The 17,514-nt window shown below is 42.8% G+C and overlaps 7 protein-coding genes across 9 annotated transcripts in view; 5 read left to right on the forward strand and 2 right to left on the reverse strand.

Annotated features, from left to right (window-relative positions):
* Window positions 1-8,433, reverse strand: part of LOC6507717 — a 101,816-nt gene extending 93,383 nt beyond the window's left edge. The window contains exon 1 of the mRNA XM_014909938.2: window positions 7,874-8,433. The gene's annotated coding sequence lies outside the window, so the exon portion shown is untranslated. The remainder of the gene's footprint in view (window positions 1-7,873) is intronic.
* Window positions 3,057-3,671, reverse strand: LOC6507714. Its single transcript, XM_001956163.3, has one exon. It carries the CDS (start codon window positions 3,444-3,446, stop codon window positions 3,138-3,140), a length of 309 nt encoding a protein of 102 aa, XP_001956199.1. The 5' UTR covers window positions 3,447-3,671; the 3' UTR covers window positions 3,057-3,137.
* On the forward strand, window positions 6,425-7,063 carry LOC6507347. Its single transcript, XM_001956162.4, has one exon. The coding sequence runs from the start codon at window positions 6,536-6,538 to the stop codon at window positions 6,950-6,952; it is 417 nt and encodes a 138-aa protein (XP_001956198.1). The 5' UTR covers window positions 6,425-6,535; the 3' UTR covers window positions 6,953-7,063.
* A 3,144-nt stretch (window positions 8,434-11,577) lies between the features above and the next one.
* LOC6507348 (mitochondrial 2-oxoglutarate/malate carrier protein) lies at window positions 11,578-12,791 on the forward strand. Its single transcript, XM_044714534.1, has one exon. It carries the CDS (start codon window positions 11,715-11,717, stop codon window positions 12,651-12,653), a length of 939 nt encoding a protein of 312 aa, XP_044570469.1. The 5' UTR covers window positions 11,578-11,714; the 3' UTR covers window positions 12,654-12,791.
* Window positions 12,792-13,028: 237 nt separating this feature from the next.
* On the forward strand, window positions 13,029-14,083 carry LOC6507350 (mitochondrial 2-oxoglutarate/malate carrier protein). Its single transcript, XM_001956160.4, has one exon. The coding sequence runs from the start codon at window positions 13,164-13,166 to the stop codon at window positions 14,064-14,066; it is 903 nt and encodes a 300-aa protein (XP_001956196.1). The 5' UTR covers window positions 13,029-13,163; the 3' UTR covers window positions 14,067-14,083.
* Window positions 14,084-14,623: 540 nt separating this feature from the next.
* LOC6507351 (mitochondrial 2-oxoglutarate/malate carrier protein) lies at window positions 14,624-15,717 on the forward strand. The gene has a single exon (XM_001956159.4). The coding sequence runs from the start codon at window positions 14,743-14,745 to the stop codon at window positions 15,643-15,645; it is 903 nt and encodes a 300-aa protein (XP_001956195.4). The 5' UTR covers window positions 14,624-14,742; the 3' UTR covers window positions 15,646-15,717.
* Window positions 15,718-15,954: 237 nt separating this feature from the next.
* The window catches only part of LOC6507352 (contactin-associated protein-like 2), a 59,179-nt gene continuing 57,619 nt past the window's right edge, over window positions 15,955-17,514 (forward strand). For 2 of the 3 annotated variants that reach the window (XM_014909685.3, XM_001956156.4), the window contains exon 1: window positions 15,955-16,522. The gene's annotated coding sequence lies outside the window, so the exon portion shown is untranslated. The remainder of the gene's footprint in view (window positions 16,523-17,514) is intronic. The other variant, XM_014909686.3, reaches the window with a different exon arrangement.

Raw genomic sequence — 17,514 nt, forward strand, 5'->3', positions numbered from 1 at the left:
AAATATTGTAAATACCAAAAGTTACGAGCAAGAAAGGCACCCTGGCGTCGCCCCAAGAAGTCATGCCTACAATTGCAATTCCAGTTTCGGGGGGGCAGTGACTCCCGCCCACCACTGAAGGGTATTGTGCCACACCTCAAGTGCCACAATCCGAGTCACAGGGGCATCAGGTTGCCTATTTTGGCGTGAGCTGCAGAAATCAAAGAAGTTTCATCGGAAAAGGATAATTTAAGCAGTTTCTTGATTGCTCTTGTGCGGTTTGGCAAGTTTTGTTTAAAATATCAGGTTTAGGTTTATAGTTTTTCTATCAATTCTTTGACGTATACTCGTTCCAATTAAATCGCCACAAAGTCTGATAGTATTTTCTCTTGAGACTCTTGAACGATTTATTAACCATATATGTGATATACTTTCTAAAAATAGCCGAGCGAATCTCGGATCAGCTGTTTCCGCGACTTTGTATCCAACTTAATAGCCTGCAATACCTTGAAAACAAAAGTGCCGGGGAGCTGGGGCAAAAAGCGTGTGTGCATATTTTAAATATAACAAGTTTCGCCATGGAAATGCAAAAGGGGGATATTTGCGACTACGAGTCGGGCCAAATATAACCAACCAAAGTCGGCTGAAAAAAAAGGTAATTGTTGCTAAATGTCAAATGCGACAATTGTTGCCTTAGTTGCTCTTGTAGTTGTTGCGCGTTGGCGACTCAAATGTTAGCAAAGTGAACGGTACAAGCTGAGCGGTCATGATGATGGAAATGGAGTCGCGGACATGATGGGGGTGATCCGGGTCGCCGGGGGAAGCTGGCAACTTGGTGGGTTGGTCAATTGGTTCGTGGCAATGGTAACAGAGTGCGGCACTAAATGAGCCTTAACTTGAAATGACCACACTGAAGATAAAGTTTATCTACAAGTTATTGAATTTTAGTTTCGATTCACACTAGAGTATAAAAAATACTAAGATTAGACTTTTGTCTGTTTTTAATTAGAGTTTCCTTTAAAAATGTAAAATATTTTTCTTTCTGTGTAGCCACAAAGCTATGTCACTGTCTCGAAGGCAAAATTAAGCCAGGGTATCGATGTAATTACTTGGGGGGATGCAATCTGCGGCCACTCTAAATATGCTAATTATGCGTTAATAAGCGCTCTGGCTAACGGGGCGTATTAGTTATTTGCAGTGCTGTGTGTGAGATAATTCATCGGTTGCTCCAACTGGCGGATTCCTTTGCTGTCACCTCGAAACGGCGACGCTGGTGACGCCAAGAATTATTGCGAAATTTTTCTGCCAACAGCCTCGGGCCTGTTGGCTCGATGGCTTGCTGGTTGGCTTTAATTATGAACAATCAGGCGGCTGTAGTTGTTGCTTTTAATGTTTGTTCTATCGCAGCTCTTGGCAGTTTTTGCTCCTTTTTGTGCATGTCAATCAAAAGAGCTCAAAGTCGTGATTTGATGATTTTCCTATGCCGCTGTGATTCTGTTGTTGCTGTGTGCCGCCACGGGTCAGGCCACAGAAATCCATTTGTCAAGTAGAACAGCAACCTCAAGCTGCCTGTCCGTCCGCCTGTCTGCGATTCTAAGCCCGCTTGTCCTTCAATAATCGTTGCCAAAAGCAGTGACGGCGGCAAAAACAATGAATTATTGAAGCCAACAAATTGTGATTGGAGGAGAAAGAGAATTCTAATCAGAACGGAGAGGCATGAAAATTTTGATTTGCCTGAATGTACGATGAATTATGAAATACCGCAACAAAGTCAGGGAGGTTTTCTTAATTACAAAATGTTTTCAATTGTAACGGATATCTTTTGTTTCAGGTCTTACTGAGTCACTAAAGATTTGATCTCGTTTGATCTTAACACTATGACTACGAAGTTTTCATTTCCACTCTATTGTTTGTGATTATTTTGCATAAAATCATAAGAAACATTTATGCCTTGGTCTCTGTTTATTTTAATTATTGCAATATTGTTTGGCAAGTCATAAAAACCGAAATAAAACTTATAATGCTTATGATTTATGGGATTGAAACAAGAATGATCGCCACAATTATTTCGAAATCTGGCGCCAGCAACCTCTTTCCAGCAACGACATCTGGTGCGATCTATAAGCTGGTCTTGTTTTATTACAACATCTCGGAGCCGGGCACATACCCACATAAATTGAACAATGTCACGAAATAAATTTGTCTGGAGCTCGGACAAGGAGAAGAGGAAGCCGAGAGCTGAAACAAAGCCAAACTGTTTCAGCTAACGTCTGTTAACGTTGGCTGATTTTTATTTATTTCGCTGACTTTTAGCAAGTTGCTAACTTTTTTTTTTGCTTTATTGTTGCTGCTCCCACACGCCCCCTCACCCCCGCAGCTCCTTTTGCCTTTGCTTCTTGGCTCTTTGACTTTGTTGCTGTTGGCCGCTGCTTGGCTTTTTGGTTAATTTATGCAACGAACCAGTTTTGTTTGGTTTCCATGGCGCTCGCTCAGTGTCAGCGGGAAGATACACAGGAAAAAACACAATAATTCACCATTAAACTAAAACTATACTTGTTCTCTGAATCTTTAATTAGATCAAAAGTGTTTTAAAAACAAATACAAAATTAATAAAAAATATTTTAAGACGAGTCTATACTAATTTTTCCCTCTGTGCGTCAACAAATCTTAATATCTTTATACATATATGTTTATAACGAATTAAAATTTTATTAAAACATTGGCATTTCAGCGTATGCCTTTTGTTAATTGCATTTGCAATTTCTAATTAAGTTGGGGGCCAAAAACAACAAAAATCGAAAAAATATAAAAACAAAAGCGGCAAGGCACTGCAAAAACGATAATAAAGTTTCCAACTGGTTTGGGTCAGTTACTGGTCGTCAGAGGTCTCTTTTCGAGCGGATCTCTGGTGACTTTGCTTTGCTTTGCCGTTAGTTTCTAGCCATGGCTCAATGCAAACGAGAAGCTCTATGCCAGCCTGGCCGGACTGAGCTGATTCAGCTACCAGTTTTAAGTTTTCAGCTACCCCTCCCATCCATCTACCATCTACCAATAAAATGAACAAGTTTCAAAAGCCATTTCAATGCAAAAGTCTTATCAAAAGTATTTATTTACAAGTGGGTATATGTACAATAAATCAAAGCGGTCTGATTGATTCTCTAATCCTGTTTGGAGGCACTCTGCTCCTCCGTCTGCTGGCTCGCCTGACTTTGCCGCTTGGCCTCCTTCTTCAGCTTGGAGACGTTGTTCCGCAGTTTCCGCTTGAACATCAGCTCCCGGTTGACCGCCTTCAAGTCGTCCATGCTGCACGTCTTGATATTGCGAACGGTTTTGGATATGAGCTCATCCGTGATCTCGATCTTGGTCCGGGAAAGCCGCAGCTGTCGGGCATTGCGCCGTGCCAGTTCGACGCGGTACATGAACAGATGATAGGTGACAGTGGGCTTCAAAAATTTGTCGTGCTCCATCGCGTCGATTTTTTTCGAATAAGATAATGCCGGGGTGAAAGTATGTGAGCTCCTTTCGCCTTGGCGTCACTCTGCCGAATGATAACCCTAGAGATTTGATTGCTCTACTTATGCGTCTATCTGGGGCATCATCAGGTACCTGGCCGGAGGAGATTGCAGGTACCTTTCGGACAGATCATGACAGGTCAAGTATGACTGGTCCCGTCAGTAAATATTTGTGCCAAAATATTTCAGGACCTAATCCGGTCTAATCCCCATTTTGGATCCTAAGCCTTTCCTCGGTTGACCAGCCATTATTATAAATAATGCGGCCAGAAGGGGTAAATACGTTTGCAAAACAGCAAGAACTAGCTTGTCAGCAGCAACTGTCACGGAATATTCCAGAACCGGAATGTTCCAGAGAAGAGGATTTAGTTGAAGGACTTGCTAAAGCCGAGATTCATTAATAAAATGTGCTGAGGGTTGCAGCAAAATTAATATGAAGCACTAAATAAAAAGCCCTATACAATACTAGACACAATTGTTCTAAAATCTTTAATCTTTAAAGAATAAATGTAAGCTTAAGTCTTTCGAACATTGAGAGTGCTAGAAGTTCTAGTTTGTTAATTCAAAAAAAAAGCCAGAACGTGTTATTATATTTTTAGGAAAAGTTATCATACATCAAATTTAATTCAAAAATCTTAAACAAGAACTCCATCAGTTAAGTGCATAAGCAGCTGCTCTGCATAGCTATTTCTCACCTCTGAAATTTCCCATGCAAGTAGATGCATACGTATCTATGTATCTCTGCAGTTCCCAAGAACTTGTACTTGGCTATTGCATTTGACCCAAAAGAAACCACTCGCTAACAACCCGCTCACTATTCCTGAGAATTCTTGGGGATTCTCAATGAACCGCCAGTGTAGAACCTCGAAAAGAATGCTTTTTCCGAGTAACTCTGTACTCTTTGCCGGTTAGAGGTCTCTGACTCAGCACCTGAGTGACATCGACGTAAACTCCGTTAATTTACACATGTGTCTATTGCATTTGCATACGCGTACAGTAGATACTCGTATACATGATTGTACTCGACAGCGTCATTAGCATAGCTGCAGTTCCCGAAAGCCGCAGAAGGAGAGAGACTTTTTGCACTTAACTACTTCCAGGTAATTCATTAAAAATGTGTCATAATGAAAGTGGATGCAAGGGATCGAGGGTCTTCCTGGCCACAGGTCACAAACGGTCAGAAATGGCATAATCCTTTTATAATTGCACTTAGTAGCTGAAATGTAGCGAAAACAAAAGGATTTCGAAACCGGATTAAGAACTTTGGGAAAGACCACGCGCCGGATTAAGCAAATGCGCAGCATCAGCGTTTTATGACCCCCGTCCTTCCTCTGGGCGTCATTTCGGTTTCGGTTTCAGTATCAGTTAACAGGTAGGCAGGTAGATGGGCCAGTTAGAGGTCAAAACGGTGGCCCAGGGGCTACCGCTGAGTAGGCCATGCGGGCCAATTTCAGCCATTTTGAGCAACTGCTTTTGACAGTCCGCCGACAGCTTCCAATTCAACGCGCTCAATGAACTGGGCTTGGAAATGGGAATGGAAATGGAAATGGATTTGGTATCGGATTTTGAATCGAAATCGAAGCTGGGGCCAAATCTGTGCGTGTCGAGGCATATATTCCACCGCAAAGTAACCAGACGAGACAATCGTAATGATTGCTGTATCATCATCATTACGTCTGGGCAGCGCATCTCGTCTCTTGTATCTCTTGTTGGCCCCAAGGCCCTTGCATTTAGCACCAAAATGGGCATTGAATCATAATTTATTTCCCTCCAAGAATTACCATAAAATAAAACTCCAACCTCACACAACTTTCACTGGTCATTGTTATTGTTATTACCATTGTCGTTCGTTATTATTATTATTATTCTGTGGCGGCCCTTTCGACTTAATGCAGCTCAATAAATTTTTCTTCAAAGAATTCGTTGATAAGCCCCAGACAATGTACAAGGAAATTTTCACTTTCCTCCTCACTCTGCCGCTCAAATATATATGGCGATAATTAAGTTGAAATTAACTTAATTCAAGGCGTTTTTAGAGTCGGCCCTGCCTGCGTGTCAATTAAGTTAAGTGAAATTACAGTTACATGAAAAGCATTTTTAAAATCATCTAACCCACCCACGGCGGGTGGGTTGTGGCGGGGATCAAGCCAAGGTCACAAGCCTCTACTCTCCGGCCAGACTTTCGTTCATAAATAAATATTTAACACGCAGAGTCCTTCTGCCGTGGGTTGGTTTCGGACCAAACAGGAGGAGGATGGACGAGTGCCACTTTGGGATAATATTTATCACTTCATGGAAACTCGTTAAATAAAAATGTTTTTATTTGTCGAGAGTCCTGAGTAAATTTATTTAGTTTTCGGCATGGGTTTAAATGAAAGCTGAAAGCCAGCCGCATGACAGCCGTTTTTCACAAATATTTTTGGTTATAAATATAAACTTTTTCTGAGAAGCTGGGAGATAAACTGGCGAAAATAGACTGTTACGCAAAATAAATAGTAGGATGGTAAGAATAGTATTTTCCATGGTTTCATTGAGAAATTTTCCACCAGCAAGTGGATCTGGCCACTAGTTAATCTTGGCCCAAAACCATTGAGCAGAAATCCGCCAGCACTTAGTCACCGTTTAATCTACTGCTTATCCCCATATTTATTCGGCAGCCAAGACCAAGCCGGATGGCCACGAATCGGTGTAGACATCTTTATGCAAAAGGTCAAGCCATAAACATTTTCCGACTGGGCCGATGCTGCGCATCTTAAAGCCAAAATGCACCCACACTTCGAAGAGGTACAATACTCGCAAATTTTACAACAGGCCAAGTCCGAAGAAAAGATTCGGAATATTTGGATTTACCCGGAGCACTTCAGGTAATTACGCGACTTACACAAGTCAGCAGGTCAGCACATGGGTCAACAGGTAGCTTAGCGCCCCAGATATAAATAATCCTGGTAAAGTACGACAGGACATCATTCACAGCTCAAGCTGCCAAGCAGTCACAGCTCGTTCCTTCAACAAATATTCTACAAAAAATCCGAAACATTTTGGAAATGGAGAACCAACGCACCAGCCACCGCCGCGGAGCCCGTCCCAGCGTGGGCTATCTGCTCTTCCAGTACCAGAACGAGCTGACCCGCCGGCATGCGGAGCCTACCCGCCTCTCGAAGACCAAGATCCACATCATCGACGGCCTGGTTTCCCGCACCATCCGCCACTTGAAGCACTGCAGCGTGGAGGAGCTGCAAGCCTGCAAGCGAGGACTCGTCTACAAGGAGCAGCTGCGCGATCAACTGAAAGGAATTCGTCGTCGCCGCGCTCCGGCTTCCGGCGGTGCCAATACTGGCAACAAAACTGTCACTGTGCCAGCCGTGAGTGTCAAGGCCCCGAGCACGCCGCCTAAGCCCCGATCTTCCTCCAGCGGAGCTGCCCCAAAAGTGTCCATCTTTGGACCCGAGATCTTTGTCTAAAGACGCCTTGACACTATTTTAAGCTAGAATATCACACACTCACTATCCTTAATTGTTGACGATTAAAAATCATAAAAACAAAAATAAAAATAAATACTTTCACAAAGCAAACAAATATTCTTTTACTTTATATTTTGAAAACATATAATTCATATCTTCACAGATCAACAGGATTATTTATTGCGAAAAATAAGCAAAACGTTCATATATCACTTCCAAAAAAATTTAAAATTCACCACATTCAACATTTAAAAACTGAACAGAAACAAAAACTCTTGCAATTACACAAAAATGTCAATTGTTGGGGCTTTGTTGTAGGAGTGGAAATTCCTGTTCTGTAAGCCTGTTTTTGGCTCTGTTTTTGCGACTAGCCAGGGCTAAAATGTGTGCCGCATATCGCAAAATGCCAGACCCCAGATCCAAGCCAAGCTCGAGAGTCAAGAGTTCCCACGAAGCTGCCGATCCATTGAAAATTGGCCACTCACCGATCGCTGATAGATGCGTCCGAGCTAGAGAGCCAAGCAAACTTGCCACAGACAGGCCAAGAATGCGGTTTAAAGTTCAATCGTGCAGCAAGTGTTATTTAGGGGATTGCAGAGGAGCAGAAGGAACATTCATGGATTTACGTAGAGAGTCAGTCTGTGCGGGAAAACGTGAGACGTGATGATCTAACCAAAAAATCAAAAGCTTTCTTCATCAGAAGTTATGAACCTGCGACTACTGATATGCAAATCATCACCTCGGAGGAATGTATACTAATGAATATATTAACCAAATCGAGTTCAGGCCTGAGCCAGTTCTGACGTTTTCACAATTCGCCTCATTAGCGGAGGTTAAATTATATGATTCTTTAGTTTCTTACGACGTCTCTTTATATTTTCTTTTCTTGTTATGTTATGTGTTAGAATGCATTGGCTTTACCTTTCGGCTTGACAAACTAAACGTTGAAATATTCCACTTGATGTACGGATTTGTTGCTTTCTATTTGCATATCGCTGGTACAATAAATTATGAGCACAATGTTAACTGGCGAACAAATAGGAGAAGAACGCACACCTCTTTTCTTTTTTTGACGGAGCACTCGTGTATTCTTTATTTTCTTCTTTCGCCGTTTATTCGGCAAACACTTTTTTGAGTGAAATGCAGCTGGTGCTCTTGTTGTAACAAACACGTTTTCTTGCGGCCAGCCCAGTAATTACGGCTAAGGCCTCCCAAAAATAACGAAAACGAGACGTAAGGCAAACCGATCCGAGAAATGCAACGCGGCGAAATGGAACGAAAAGCAAGCTGCAGCTTAAAGCCAAATTGGTAATGCAAATGGTAACACGCGCACAGACACACTCGCCGCACACTCGCACAAAACACGGCCTGGGAAAACGTTCGTTCTTCGGCGAAGAAGAATCGTGTTTATGTAGATGTTGGTTGGTATATTTTTCTGATCGCGAGCTCCACGGCGTACCGAGCTCCACGACGGTTTTCTGGCGAATGAAGCTGGCCTAAAGTTTTGGCCCGGCTGTCGGCCAGCTTGCATTCGAAAAGCCCGCTCGCTCTTGCGAGAGCCAGAGAGGGAGAGAAAGATCTTGGCAAGTTCGTTGCCTAAGTCATTCGTTTTACTTCTTTGGGGTTTTTTGTTGTCATTTTGTTTTTGTATTTTTTGGGTCTTAGAATTTGTTGAGTGTTGTTGCTATTGATTTATTGTCCAACAATAACTGTATTTTGCATTGTTGCCTGTTCAAAGAGATGGCCATGGAGCTTGCGAGAGGGCCAGAGCTGGATTCGGATGACACACTTCTGGAAAAGATCTATAGGTTTTCGGACGTTATTTGTTGATTCCTCAGATCGGTTAATCTTCCGCTCTCCGATCTATGGCTTTAACTTTCGCTTCTCGCCAACTGCTCTTGTTTGCTCAAAGACTTTTACTCTTCAGCTCGGCGCTCTCACTGCTCTCACTTAGCGTTTTGTCGCTAGCTATTTTTTATTTCTTGCTCTGAATTCGCCCCCCTTGCTCTGTTTACTTAAAAAATTACCACATAGTGCTGCCTCGCTCACTCCCAAGTACGGCTAAGTGCTGTTTCAGCCGTTTTTTCGATCTATCCAACTTGGAATGACTTCTTAACGGTTCGCCACTTAATGCCTCGTTTTTATACACTATCGAAAAAAGCTTAAAAATTTGTAACACATTTTATAAGTACACTAGCACATTTTTGTTAAATATTTATATAATACATTTTTCCATTATTAACATAAAAAATACTTTTAAAATTAATACTAATTCTTCTACTATGAATAGGTGTAAACACTATCTCATCCAACAAAATCTAAAAAATATTAAAATAGAAATATTACTTATAGCTGGTAAGTTATAGTAAGACTAAAAGTTATAGAATTCGAGTTAAATATTTAAGAAGAGTTAAATTCCAAGTAATGTGCAAATGGTTTTCTAATACTTTTTTCACAAATAAATTATTATACATTGGTATGTTGTTGTTTATTTTATTCAAATATAGTAATTTAAATCACATCTTTAATTTAACATTAATTTCTTCAAGTGTACTATTTCATTTTTTTGTCGCTATCTCTGGCTCTCACATAGGGCCATCTCCCCCACAGTCCCTCGCGCTCCACCACCCCCAGGTGGTTCGCAAAACCCAGGAATTGCAGCTGTTATTGTCATTTTGCTTTTAGCAAGAGCTTCACCTCAACTCCGGCGAACTCCGCTTAGTTCAGTTCAGTTCAGGTCGGCTTGCTTGAGCGTAAATTTCTGCGGTTTCCATGCGATTCTTTTGGCCAACAACCACCGCACCCCTCCGTCTTCATTTTTATCCGCCCGGCTCCATTTTGCTATTATCAGCATTGTCATCGTCGTTGTTGTCGTTCGCCTTATTGTTATTGTTGTCGCTTTTTTCGCTTTTTGGTTTTCGCGATTTTCTTTTAGATAGTTTTCCCCGCCAAGCCTCCCAGAGGCGTTTTCAGCCAAAATATTCGGGAAAAGTTTCAACTTAAGCTCGAAACAACTATTGCTACTATTCATTTTTGAATTGGAACTTTTTAGATACTGAGCTTTAAAATATTTGTATCTCAATTGGCTCTAGTCTATCCAGGAAGTTGAGTCACCTTAGAACCCCTCTTTGAGCACCGCCACTGATATCTTCCACGCTTGTAGGGCTGCACTGCTAGTTATATAGGGTATATATAGGTATATAGCTCGGTTGCTGCCGCAGCAGCATCAACATTCAGCCACAACTGAGACCGCAGCAGTCGACCGCCGATATGATCTGATTTATTGTAGTTTCCCGACTTCTTGTTGTTGCCGTCGACTGTTAAAATATTTATTTACAATTTTCACAATTGGCATTTCAGTTCAGCGAGCTTGTCTCTGATTGTTTGATTGCATTGTTGCTATTGTCATGACTGCTGCTGCTGCTGCGGCTGCTGCTGCAGACTGTTGCCCCACTTTTACTTATGCACATAAATAATTAGACTATTTATGTTGTAAACTGTATGATAACATTTGCATCGTTAGCCAAGTTAACACAAGTATGCTTCAAATTCGATGGGGGTGGAAGTATTGGAAAGTGCTTGTGCTGCCAAAAGTTATTTTAAATTCCTTGAGGGGCTTCCTTGTGGCATAGAAATTGACTTGGGAAGCCGTTGTATAATTAATGTGATAAGCAATAGCCAAAGGTGTCACTAGAGCTAGAATTAGTAAGTTAGTCAATTAAATTACTTGGCAGAAAAGGAAACAAATGTCTATTATTTATAGTAGTTGTAATTATTGAAGATTAAAGAACAATCCTAATTTTTATACACCCGCGCTTAAGTATTAAAGCAATGCTTTTTATATATTTACATAAATTTAGTAAATGCATTATTGATTTCAGTGATAGTGAGCATTCACTGTACCATTCAATTAACAGACTGATGAAGACACCACCCAGCGGTATATTATTGAACGACATTTATATGAACAATTTGCAGCATACTTTTCGGAGCGCGCAAATAAACTAATTGCAATATCGCATGCTATTTCTTTTCCAGTTCAGCGAGAAATATCAACACAAGGCTTTTCCGTTGCCCCATGCCACACTTTGTGGGTCTTTGCCGCAGCATGAGTTCTTAATTAGCCCGCAATGAGTTGTCGATACGTCATTTGCGAGTACATGAAATTCAGTTCGGTTTTTTGCCCCGCCCTGACATAACAATTTTGGCCTGTCTAATTACGGCCCTGTGCCTCATCCAAAGTGTTCTTTCGGTTTGAGTTGCTCTCTAATTGCATTTCCAGCGATGCCAAACAATTTTGTGTACTCATCTAATGACGAGGAGCCGGCAAGGGTGAAGGGTTGAGTATCGAAACCGAGGCATGTGCAGATAATAAGCCGCTTGCCAGGGTGTCGTTAATTTGTGGGTGGCCCGAAAGTTGTACAATTATCTGGCATATGGGTAAAATTGGAGGCGTTCGTTAATTGGCCGGAGGTGTTGGCCTGTTAACTGCCACAATTAAAATCAATGCCAAAAAGGTGACCCAAATCAGTTTTTGGGCCACTGATTTTGAACGAAAGGGTTTACATAGCCGGAAAACTGGAAAATCCTAGTCGTAGCAACCTGAGAGAGTAGTTTTAAACCTAGATAGATTTAGGAGAAGGCTACGTACATCACTTCAACATTGATACGGTTAACATAGGGACTTTGCTTTGGTAAAAAAAACATACACTTCCTTTTCTACACCCCCTTTTTCAAGCATTATTAGTTTCATCATTACGCCATGGCGCTCGTTTACGGAGTTGAAAAGAAGACCACACCCACCTACATCAAGTACATGATAGGCGGTGCCTCCGGTATGCTGGCCACCTGTCTTGTCCAGCCCTTGGATCTGGTCAAGACCCGGATGCAGATGTCCGGAGCTGGCGGCGTGCGTGAGTACAATAACTCCTTGGAAGTACTGGCTAGGGTGTTGAGACGAGAGGGCGCACCGGCCCTGTATAATGGCTTGAGTGCCGGACTAGTGCGACAGGCCACCTACACCACGGCCAGAATGGGCTTCTATCAGATGGAGGTGGACGCGTATCGCAAGCAGTTCGAGACCAATCCGTCACTGGTGGCCACCATGGCAATGGGTGTAACGGCCGGAGCTGTGGGAGCGTTTATCGGCAATCCGGCCGAATTGGCCCTCATCCGTATGATGGCCGATAACCGCTTGCCGTTGACAGAGAGACGAGCGTACAAGAACGTGGCCGATGCCTTTGTGCGGATCGTGAAGGAGGAGGGCGTGACCACTCTATGGCGGGGCAGCATGCCCACCATGACCCGAGCCATGGTCGTCAGCATGGTGCAACTGACCTCGTACTCGCAGCTGAAGATGCAGCTGAAACACTATCTCGACGAAGGACCCATCCTGCACGGAACCGCAGCCATGATGACCGGACTGCTGACCACCCTGGCCGCTATGCCCATCGACTTGGCCAAGACCCGCATCCAGCAGATGGGTCACCTTAACGGCAAACCGGAATACAGTGGCACCTTCGACGTTCTCGCGAAGGTGGTGAAAACCGAAGGCGTTTTCGCACTCTGGAAGGGTTTTACGCCGTGTCTCTGCCGCGTGGGGCCGCATACTGTGATCTCGTTCCTCTTTCTCGAGCAGATGAACAAGGCCTACAACAAGCTCTTCCGCAGCCCGGATGCGCAGCCTGGTTCGGGTCTCTAAAGCCAAGTTCCCTGATTATCAAATATCAAATTTTCATGCCCATAACCAGCTTGAAATTGTCGCCATATGCCGGATGTATATGCAAAATGTATATGTTCTGTCTAATAACATTTAATATAAATGTTCATTGGAAAAGTATTTTTTTCTATAAAGTATGAGGGGGTGGGCTTTTAAAAACTTTACATTATTCTAAAGATTCTTCGACTATACAGATTTTATAAAACTTCATGTAATCTGATTACATGATTACAAACCAACATTTGGATCATAATTAGTTCGGAATCTAAAGAAAGCTTTCTTTTCCTTAACAATATATTTTATTTAATTTTATATTGTATTATAGGCTTATATCACTCATACACGGACAATTTCATCACATATCTGAGCCCTTATTGTCATAAAACAATTTTTCAAAATGCAGACTTCTATAAAAATGGAGGCCAGTTCTCAGCCTTTTTTACACCTTTCCGTTTCGGTTTCTTAGCCTTTTCTTTTTTTCTAAATTTTGTCATGTCCGAGAAGCCCAAGAAGGAGATTCCCGGTTACATCATGTACATCAATGGTGGTCTCGCCGGCATGATGGGGGCCTGCATTACCCAACCGCTTGATCTGGTCAAGACCCGAATGCAGATTTCGGCAACCACTGGAGAGTACAAGTCCTCCTTCGACTGTATCGCCAAAATATTCAAGGGCGAGGGTATACTGGCCTTTTACAATGGATTGAGTGCCGGGTTGATGCGACAGGCCACTTATACGACGGCGCGAATGGGCTTTTACCAAATAGAGGTGGATTCGTACATAAAAAGTTATGGTGGAAAGCCACCAGTCTGGGCCAGCATGGGCATGGGCGTCTTGGCCGGAGTAGTTGGTGCGATGGTGGGTAATCCGGCGGAGGTGGCGCTCATCCGTATGATGTCGGACAATAGGCTGCCGCCGGCGGAGAGGCGCAATTACAAGCACGTCGGCGACGCCTTCGTCCGAATTGTGAAGGACGAGGGCGTGACAGCCCTGTGGCGAGGATGCCTTCCAACGGTCGGTCGTGCCATGGTGGTCAACATGGTGCAGCTGGCCTCCTACTCGCAGCTCAAGAACTACTTCTCGCAGTATGTAAGTGGCTTGGGTCTTCATATCAGTGCCGCCATGATGTCTGGTTTGTTGACCACTATCGCCTCCATGCCGCTGGATATGGCCAAAACCAGAATCCAGAACCAAAAGACTGGTGAATACAAGGGAACAATGGACGTCCTTTTGAAAGTGTTCAAAAACGAAGGTTTTTTTGCTCTTTGGAAGGGTTTTACGCCGTATTTGTGTCGTGTGGGTCCGCACACTGTGTTTGCGTTTACATTTCTCGAGCAACTTACCAAAGGCTACAAAAAATATGTTCTTGGTGACACGTCTGAATCTAATATTTGAAATAGTTTTCCAAATTATGTGCATATTAAGTTATATCAATGTATTTAAAATTTAAAACCAAAATTAAAAACAGATATTTATGAAAAAACTATACTTGTTGAAGATATGGAACTTTGTAAGCACTTTATGGCTATGTTCAGAACATAGCTGTGTTTAGAACATTTAGGCTATAATCATAATTTTAGAAGTAGCTCATGCTATACACTGGGTGGATTCCTCAAATCATTTCGCTGAGACTTTGATGAGCTAAAATTCATTATTGCTCTCACTCGACGGTTGAGTCGATATAAGCAAGAAATTTGTTGATAATGAAATTACCTTTAGCATCCGTCACCTATATCTATCATTGGCGTTACATACCCAATCCGATATATCCTAAAAGCTTGAAAGCTTGTCATTCTCTTCATCCAAAGGTTCTATCTTCAAAAACATCAAAGGTATGCCACTTTCGATAAGCACGTGGATAGATGGTAGATCGGCGTGAGTTAATAAATGTTATGAAAAACACAACAACATGAAAAGAATAAAACACTCAGCAGGCATTTGAATTTTCCGACATCTTATTTATTTATTGAACAATGGGACTTTAAACATAAAGTTTCGTAATTATCGTCCGACAAAATTTTTTAAATTTTGTTTCGAGTTTCTTAGCTTTTTATTTTTTTCAAAATTGAGTATGTCCGAGAAACCTAAGAAGGAGATTCCCGGTTACGTCAAGTACATCAATGGCGGTCTCGCCGGCATGTTGGGCACCTGCATTGTCCAACCGCTGGATCTGGTCAAGACCCGAATGCAGATTTCGGCAACCACTGGAGAGTACAAGTCATCCATCGACTGCATCACCAAAGTACTCAAGTCCGAGGGTGTACTGGCCTTTTACAATGGATTGAGTGCCGGGTTGATGCGACAGGCCACTTATACGACGGCGCGAATGGGCTTCTACCAAATGGAGGTGGATGCGTACTCCAACGCCTACAAGGACAAGCCGCCAGTCTGGGCTAGCATGGGCATGGGAATCATGGCCGGGGCAGTTGGCGCCTTGGTGGGTAATCCGGCAGAGGTGGCTCTAATCCGTATGATGTCTGACAACCGCCTGCCGCCGGCGGAGAGGCGCAATTACAAGAACGTCGCCGATGCCTTCATCCGAATTGTGAAGGACGAGGGCGTGACTGCTCTGTGGCGAGGATGCCTTCCCACGGTGGGTCGTGCCATGGTGGTCAACATGGTGCAACTGGCCTCCTACTCGCAGCTCAAGAACTACTTCTCGCAGTATGTGAGCGGCTTGGGTCTGCATATCAGTGCCGCCATGATGTCCGGTTTGTTGACCACTATCGCCTCCATGCCGCTGGATATGGCCAAAACTAGAATTCAGAACCAGAAGACCGCCGAGTATAAGGGAACAATGGATGTTCTTGTGAAAGTGGTCAAAAATGAGGGTTTCTTCTCACTCTGGAAGGGTTTCGTGCCATATCTGTGTCGTTTAGGTCCTCATACGGTGTTTGCGTTTATATTTCTTGAGCAACTCACCAAAGGCTACAAAAAATACGTTCTGGGTGACACATCTGAGTCCAATATTTGAAGTCGATCTTACTTTATAACTAATCTGAATTTAAAGTTTTTCCTGAAATAAATGTGTGTTATAAATGGGCAACCTCAATTATAATCGATGGGTTTTTCCCAGCTGGATGTCCTTGACGTCCTTTTAGCCGGGAAGTTTGTATCCCAGCTGGTATTCCAAGAATATATCTCAGCAATTTTTGTCGCATGCTAGAAACTTGTTATCCCACTGATCTATCCGTCCCGCTTCGTCGATCAGCTGAGCTTTGTTTTCCGAAGAGCTTATCAGTCGGAATCGCCGACTCGGCGATCCGCCGGTCCAGTACCGGCATTATTTCCAAGTCACTTGCGTTCCAACGTTTCGATCGAGCGGTTCGCCTGCGGTAGGGCTTGCGGTTGGGATTGGTACTCGAGACTCTCGAGCGGACCGGAACGGTACGAATCGGCGCCGGGATTCCTTAACTAAGCTGACTTCTGTGCTGGGAGATGAGTTAGGCCGGGCGGCATCTCTCAATTGAAGCCACTTAAGTTGACGGCCGAAGATCTGTAAAGGAAATCGCTCACTCAGCCGGGATGAATCAACGTGATCTTTTTGCCGCGGAAGTGTTAATTTAGCAACCAAATAATCCAACTTGTAGATTTTCGCGGCTCAAGTGCCGTCTTCCCATCTATCTGAAAGCGGTTATTGTGCACCGACATCGCCTAAGTCGTGCCTTTCTGTTGCCCAAATAAAAATATGTAAATGGAATCATGTGTGTGCTACCGTACTACCAGATAGATACGTACATAAATCAGTAATTAAGTGATAATTATTTATGGTGTGAATTAGTCCGGACATCGACAAATCTCTGGCCGTCGTTGTAAATTACTGGAATAGCCGACAGACCCACTTGACACAGGTGAGCGTGCACCCCGATAAGAATCAATCTATCTCGAATACGAAACAGAAATAAAGAATTTTATGACAGCTCAGTGGGCACTCCTTCAGATAGGAGGAGGCCGGTTCCCTATCGCTAACGCCGGCGATCGATCGATTGAGTGATTGATTGATCGCTCGCCTGACTGTCGAGAAAATTTACAGGCTCCATTGACTCAATGATTGCCGGAACAATTTGTCATAAAGTTTCGGGGCCTTAAAGAGTGATGATGGAAAGCCCACGTAAGCTTTGAGCTCATTTCTTTGTTAGAATTATGACCTCATAAATCAGTATATATGCAGATGAAAATCGCTTATCTCGCACTTTATCTGGCTGCATGTCAGACGTTGGCAGTAAACTGCAATTTCTCCAGTGTCGAGTCGAGTGATTTGACACTTCGATTACCGTTGAGGGAAAACATTTCAATGCCGGTAATTGCGGACTGTCAGGTGGGGAATTGTTTAGTGGGTCGCATGTAAATTATTTGGCATTTATCATTTGCATACAACTCAGATAATCCCCGGACTGTTTCTGGATATTTACCCCAGATAAGCAAAAAAGATAATGACGCGCACAGGGTTTCGCTCTAGTTTTAGTTTATTATTTCGTGTTGACTTTTCCAAAGGGCAATTAAAAGTTTACTTTTGTTTACTTTAAATGGTAATTACCAAAAGCTAGGCGAAAATTCTGTTTTCCTATCGGCCGGCTTGATTAAAGCATGTGAATTGCCAAAGTAAATAGGCAACTGTTTTTAATATTTGCCAGGGGCTTTCACAAAAATTCAAAAAAGTTCACAAAAAGTTTTCAAGAGTTTGAAACATGAAACGATTCTTTCATTACATGGGTAATGAATCGATTCAATAAAATTTAAATTTAATTAAAGTTCCAAGCGGCATTTTATTGCCCCTTCTGGCAGTGAAAGTAATATTTATTTTATTGCCGAATTTTAGATATATTTTCGTCCATCGTTTATG

Source organism: Drosophila ananassae, chromosome 2R (genome assembly GCF_017639315.1).
Source record: "Drosophila ananassae strain 14024-0371.13 chromosome 2R, ASM1763931v2, whole genome shotgun sequence".
Taxonomy (NCBI): Eukaryota; Metazoa; Arthropoda; class Insecta; order Diptera; family Drosophilidae; genus Drosophila; species Drosophila ananassae.

Coding starts and splice junctions, on each gene's coding strand:
- LOC6507714 (XM_001956163.3), bottom strand. CDS start 3,446: ATGGAGCACGACAAATTTTTGAAGCCCACTGTCACCTATCATCTGTTC.
- LOC6507347 (XM_001956162.4), top strand. CDS start 6,536: ATGGAGAACCAACGCACCAGCCACCGCCGCGGAGCCCGTCCCAGCGTG.
- LOC6507348 (XM_044714534.1), top strand. CDS start 11,715: ATGGCGCTCGTTTACGGAGTTGAAAAGAAGACCACACCCACCTACATC.
- LOC6507350 (XM_001956160.4), top strand. CDS start 13,164: ATGTCCGAGAAGCCCAAGAAGGAGATTCCCGGTTACATCATGTACATC.
- LOC6507351 (XM_001956159.4), top strand. CDS start 14,743: ATGTCCGAGAAACCTAAGAAGGAGATTCCCGGTTACGTCAAGTACATC.